At 34.8% G+C, this 6,580-nt stretch overlaps 1 protein-coding gene across 2 annotated transcripts; it reads left to right on the top strand.

Annotated features, from left to right (window-relative positions):
- The first annotated feature begins 304 nt into the window (after positions 1-304).
- Positions 305-6,274, top strand: LOC108327603 (protein INVOLVED IN DE NOVO 2). Of its 2 annotated transcripts, XM_052873649.1 has the most exons (9): positions 305-491; positions 635-742; positions 1,378-2,375; positions 2,588-2,769; positions 3,525-3,614; positions 3,710-3,997; positions 4,363-4,572; positions 5,485-5,717; positions 5,948-6,274. In XM_052873649.1, the coding sequence occupies exons 3-8, from the start codon at positions 1,460-1,462 to the stop codon at positions 5,713-5,715; spliced, it is 1,917 nt and encodes a 638-aa protein (XP_052729609.1). In that variant the 5' UTR covers positions 305-491; positions 635-742; positions 1,378-1,459; the 3' UTR covers positions 5,716-5,717; positions 5,948-6,274. The 2 variants fall into 2 exon arrangements, with proteins under 2 accessions (XP_052729609.1, XP_017416779.2); XM_017561290.2 differs by lacking the exon at positions 635-742.
- The last annotated feature ends 306 nt before the right edge of the window (positions 6,275-6,580 follow it).

Raw genomic sequence — 6,580 nt, 5'->3', positions numbered from 1 at the left:
AATGAGAGTCCCAAAATATTAATATAATAGTAATAATAAATAATAATATGGAGCTTGTTTCTTTGTAGGTAATAACCTAAAAACTATTGGAAGATAATTTCGTAATTCAACAACTTTATCAATATTAAAATAACTCATTATTTATCTCACATCCAAATATAATTATTGTATTAACATTAAGATTTAAATAAAATATATACAAACTTTTAATTACTCAATAAATAAAAGAAATTCAATTAACAATATCTTAATTTACTAGATTTTTAAGATTTTATTAACTAAAAATCTTCACTCAACTAGTAGAGTCGCGAAGTCCTAGTCAGAGGCTTCTGATCAGTAATGATAGTGTTGAGTTGAAGGTCAATTAGTCACTCAATGCAATAAAAAACCCAAAAATTCAGAATATCATAATTAGGTTTTGTCCTTTGATTCCTTCTTCTTTCCTGTGGTCAAAGAGATCCATCTTCAAGGAACTTCCAATTTTTTCTCAGGTTAATTTGGGTGTTATCCATGTTCTGTGTATTGTTTTTATTTTGCTGCATTTGTAGTGGAAATTGTGTTATTTCTTTCTTCCAGAGTTATTATGTATAATGTTTTCATTTAAAGCTTTCTTGAACTGCATTGGGTTGCTCAGTGCTGTACTTCGTGGTAGAGTGGTTAAAGGGGGAAAACATGATCAGGGCTTAGCGATTTTTGTGGAGCTGAAGGCATCGACTTTCGAAGGAGCTCCCCGTTTTTGAGAGTTAAATTCTGTCTTATTTCCTCCCAATTTGCCAATAATTTCCTTTTCTCATGCATCTGTTCTTCAACGGTGTTTTGTTTTTCTGTTATCGGTGCATATTTGATTTCGCTTATTTTTTGGTGGCAATGTAATTTTTTCCTTCCGAAGTACACCACCTTGGAGTTTGGTCAATTCCAGACTAGTAGGACGTAGGGGAAAATGAAGTCGGGTTATTGTCGACGAAGGACTAGTGTGTTGGAGTTGTTGATTTATCAGCTGTTTTGAAATTTTCAGTGAATAATGTGTGGTTTGCTTATTGCTTCATGCATGGCTGTGAAATTGGAATTATCTGTGTGCTTCAACGTATGCTGCTGAATATATATGTATTGTAAATCCCTTTTTTAGTGTGGAAAAGTTATTGCAGCTTGTTACTCTGAATTGTTCTGTCTGTCACGCTTCTGCGTCTCTATTATGTGTGTGTTCATGCTTGATCTGTTTCACAGTGCGCAGTTCCAGTTTCAGATTTGAAGGAAGCTTATAGTTTCTTATTTATCCAGTAATGAAGTATTTGTCAGATAAAGTGATTGTAGTAAAGTTTCTGTTCTAGTTTAGTGCTTTTCCCTGACACTGAATCCAATAATTAATGGAATTTGTAGGCACTTTAATAGAACAACAGTCAGTTCTACTGCTACGTTTTCAGGCGGTAGAATAATAATAATACGCCGTGGAGGAACGGTAATGGCTCAAAGCAGCTCTGATGAGGATACTGATATTAGTGAATCTGAAATCAGTGAGTACGAAGATAAATCCTATGAAGAACTGAAAAGTGGAAGTCAGAATTTAAAAACATCGGATGAGACTTTCACTTGTCCGTATTGCCCTAAAAAGAGAAAACGGGATTATTTGTACAAGGAGCTCCTCCAACATGCTTCTGGGGTGGGTCAGAGTAGTTCGCAAAAGAGGAAAGCTAGAGACAAAGCTAATCATTTGGCTTTAGTGAAATATTTGGAAAATGATCTCATGAATGTAGATGTTCCATCAAATGATTCAAAACCGGAAGAAGAAAGTGATTCTTCTGTTAATTCTAATGATCAGTTTGTGTGGCCTTGGATTGGAGTTGTAGTTAATATTCCAACTAGACGGACAGAAGATGGACGTTGTGTTGGCGAGAGCGGTTCTAGGCTGAGGGATGAGTATAGAAGCAGGGGGTTCAATCCAGTTCGAGTCAATCCTTTGTGGAATTTCCGGGGTCACTCTGGAACTGCTCTTGTGGAGTTCAATAAAAGCTGGCCAGGCTTAGATAATGCAATGGCATTTGAAAGAGCATATGAATTAGATCATCATGGGAAAAAAGATTGGTTTGGTAATTGTGGGCAGAAGTCTGGTCTTTATGCATGGGTTGCCCGGGCGGATGACTACAAAATGAACAGCATTTATGGAGAATATCTGCGGAAAATGGGTGATGTCAAAACCATATCTGAGCTCATGGAAGAAGAAGCTCGAAGGCAAGATAAACTCGTATCCAATTTGAATAACATTATTCAGGTCAAGAACAAGCACATAAAAGAGATTGAAGTGAGATACCATGAAACTACACACAAAATGAACCTTGCTATGATGGAAAAAGATAATCTCATTCAATCTTACAATGAAGGTATCTATTTTTATTGAGCCTTAGGAACAAATAGCAACAAATGCATATTATTTGAGTCCCTGTAGGGGTTCACATCATAGGATTTTGCATTCAGAAATTTATTTTTAAGAATATTGTGCTGGAATTCTATTTTTTATTTTTAAATGTTGACATTTTAAAATGGCGCCGATCTGTTGTAACAACATTTTTTTGCTATGGTTCCTTGGCTTCAGAGATACAGAAAATACAGTCAACTGCCAGGGATCACTTCCAGAAGATTTTTACTGATCACGAAAAGCTCAAAACGCAACTGGAGTCTCAGAAAAATGAGCTTGAGTTACGGAAAATTGAATTAGAAAAACGTGAGGCGCACAATGAAAGTGAAAGAAAAAAGTTGGCAGAAGAAATCGAGGAGGTATAGTGTTTTTCTTATTTTGCTGCATCTGATATAGTGTGGTATGATTGAAATTCCTGTTAAGTTAAGATTGGGGAAATAATGTTATTATTTTAGGTTGATTGATTATTAAGGTTGAAGTTTAGGTATTTCAATGCTTTAGAGGAAGGTGTTAGCTACCAAGATCAATCTTTTTCCAATTTTTCCTTGTTGGGTTTGATGATAGTGATGATTGGTTATTGTTATTTAAATTTGTGGATCAAAATTTCTGATAATAATGGAAATATGATGAAACTGGTTTTGATTTGGCGTATATGCTATTCTAGGCTGTGAATTGGAAATAAGCTAATGTTTCTATTGATGGTGCATTTGCCTATAAAGTAAACCGTTTTAGTATTCAATCCTTGGTGGCACGGTACATAATTTGTCTATCTGATTTTGATCTAGGAAGTGATCCTGTGCCATGTTTTGCCACAGGAGATACTCTAAATTGATGGCACTGATATATAATAGTAATGATGGAGTATTAATTTAAATGATGACATGCATTCAGTGAGATGTAATTTGGGAAGTGAGAGGGGCTGGAAGTAATCAATCTTGAGTAGTATGCCAAAGAATTTCTTTCTGCCATTAAAGAGTTTGCTAAAGGACTATATCAATAATTCTTTTTATATACTCGATTATTGCTGTATCTTTTAAATCATTTAAGTAAAGAAGTGCTTAAGGAGCTTGTGGAAGGCTTTGTTTAACACTGCCAACATTTATTGGTTTTGCAGAATGCAACAAAAAATAGTTCTCTTCAGATGGCTGCTATTGAGCAAAAGAAAGCAGATGAAAATGTTATGAAACTGGCTGAAGATCAAAAGGTGTGTGGTGCCCATCTTTTAGCTTTGTTAACAACCAAAAATGTCCTTGTGAGCACCAGTATGACTTAGTATAAAGCTATTTATATTTTATACAGAGGCAAAAAGAGCAACTCCATGCTAAAATCATTCAGCTTCAGAAACAACTCGATATGAAACAAGAACTGGAGTTGGAGATTCAGCAATTAAAAGGATCTTTAAGTGTATTGAAGCACATGGAAGATGACGAAGATGTTGAAATTCTGAAGAAAGTAGATAATTTACAAAAGGATTTAAGAGACAAGCAACTATCACTTCAAGACCTTGATCAACTTAATCAAGCACTAATAATTAAAGAGCGCGAGAGTAATGATGAGCTGCAGGAAGCTCGACAAGCATTGGTTGATGTAAGTGTGCTTCTTTCAACTATATCTTCCTGCTAATTCTTCAAATTAATTTGCAAGGGCATCTGAATGAGGTTCAGTCCAGTGTCGTTGTTCTTTCACTTGGCTTATGGGCTGGTAGTGTTTTGTATGGTGATCTTGCTCACCCCATATGGAGTGTTATATGAATTGAAGCACATATGGTCTGACAAGTTTAAAGCATTCCAATTTTTTCTTTTATTTGGTTCACTGCTTGTTAGTTATAATTCATAGCAAGGCAGCAAAGGGACGAGTAAAATTAATGTTCAAAATTAATTTGCAAAGTGACGTCTTACTGTTCAATATTGCTTTCAAGATTTAATGGTAATGGTTTTTTTTTTCACTTGCAGGGAGTTAAAGAGTTACAACCTCTTGGAAATATTCGTTTGAAGAGAATGGGGGAACTTGACACAAGTCCATTCCTTGAGGCAATGAAGAAAAGATACAATGAAGAGGATGCTGAAGAGAGAGCTTCAGAACTGTGCTCGTTGTGGGAAGAGTATCTGAAGGACCCAGATTGGCATCCACTCAAAGTTATCATGGTTGATGGGAGAGAAAAGGTGTTTCTATATTAAACATATTTATAATTCTCCTGAAATTATCCTTAGTGCTTCATTGCATGTTTCTCTTAATCAAACTTGGTTCACTATGTTATTTATTATTATTGTGTTGTGGAAGAAGACAGTTAATGTTTTGATAGTTTCCGTACTCTGCGTTATGATTGTTTGTCTTTCTGAACCTGTAATACTTTCACAGGTTAACCTTTAAAATGAGCAAAAAAAAAAAGATTGATGTAAATTTATGTTCTAATCTTTTATCTATTATATATTATTATAAACTTTAGGTAACTTTCAATTTATAAATACAAATTTTCTCTACCCTCTCCCACAGAAATCCTACTCCCAAATACACCCTTAGGTTTGGTGTTTAACGGCATAGAGGAATGCTTGCGCTGATTAGAAGAGTCGTATATGTTTATTGACTAAGTGGAGAAAAATGATTTGACCACTAAGAATAGCAGCCTATTTGTTAATGTTTAAGTTTTAAATAACCTTTCAAGACACGCCACTCTGTTAACATGGCCAGTTCAGGCGATTATGAAAAACTTCAGTCATGTAAAATGTCAAAGGTAAAACCTAGCCTAGCTTAACTCATCTCCACACTCTAATGTCATTTTCTCCTTATGATTTTGTAAGCCTGAGAGGCTTGCACGGCCCAAATAAAGTACTTTGCAAAAATTTGTGTTATGTTCAAATATGAAAGAGGTACGAGTATATTTAGCTGATAAGGATTGGTGTGGGAAGGATGACATTCGTTTGAGAGAATCAGAGCTGATAAGAATGGCCTCCCATAAGTTTTACGAACTGATGCTTTTAATTCATTTTAACGTAAACTTATATTAAAAGTTTCTCTTAATTTATAAGCTGGACATTTGCATTTTGTCATCTGGCTTCACGCATCTATTATTTCAGGAAATTATTAAAGATGACGATGAAAAGCTGAACGGGTTGAAAAATGACCTGGGTGAAGGCGCGTATAAAGCAGTGGTGGAGGCATTGTTAGAAATTAATGAACATAATCCTAGTGGCCGGTACTTAACCTCAGTATTATGGAACTACAAACAAGGAAGGAGAGCAACTCTTAAAGAAGGAGTGCAATTTCTGTTAAATTATTGGAAAAAACGCAAGAGGGGAACGACATGAAGGTTTGTATATAACTATATTAGGTTACTGCATTTGTCTTTTGAACTGTGTGTAGAGTCAGATAGTAGAAAGAAAAAGAATTGAAAAGCTATTGGTATGTTGCTTAGTTACTTATAAATAAAACTAGCTATTGACCTAGGTTAGTTTTCGCAAGAAATTAGTAGTTAACTTAAATTATTTACAACCAACATCATCTTTCTGTTATTATACGATTACTGTTATTGTGATGTAGCTAAGGACTGTATTTCCGAAAGGATGATGTTGGCTTCGGGAAGAGAATTATGCATAGCAGTCTGGTAGCATGCGTCCATATTGGGAGAGCAACAAACCTAGCAGTTGTGTATCGTAGGTTAAGTTATCTGTGACAATGCCAAACTATTTAATTTCACTTGGCACTTGGCACTTGGCTACTGTGGGTATGTTGCCGGGAAGCAAACTACATTCCTAATGGCGGTCTTTGCAATCTTGCATGGGAAAAGACATTAAAGTTAAACTTCTGTGACTATATATTATTTGACTTTTAATCTTAAGTTTATGAGTAATTTAAGTTAAAATTGTATGTCATTTGTCTTTTCAACTTGACTTTATCTCAGTAATTGACACCCTTGTGCAAATATGTTTAACTGTTTCTTGACCTGATCCAACTAAATCTTAGATAGTAAAAGCATTGTTTTTCCCTAGTTAAATAAGTACGTTTAAAAGAATTTTATTCTACAAAACTCTTTCTAATATAAGAATGAGAATGTAGATACATTTTTATTTTTATTTTTATTTTATAGATATTTTAGAGATCAAGGCACGTTTCATGGCTCGGTTCCAGGGATGAATATATAACTAATGTAGCTCTTGGGTTTTCTCCTGGATG

The sequence above is a fragment of the Vigna angularis genome, chromosome 2 (genome assembly GCF_016808095.1).
Source record: "Vigna angularis cultivar LongXiaoDou No.4 chromosome 2, ASM1680809v1, whole genome shotgun sequence".
Taxonomy (NCBI): Eukaryota; Viridiplantae; Streptophyta; class Magnoliopsida; order Fabales; family Fabaceae; genus Vigna; species Vigna angularis.
The sequence above is the reverse complement of the archived record's forward strand: the minus strand, read 5'-3'. Positions and strand labels throughout refer to the sequence as shown.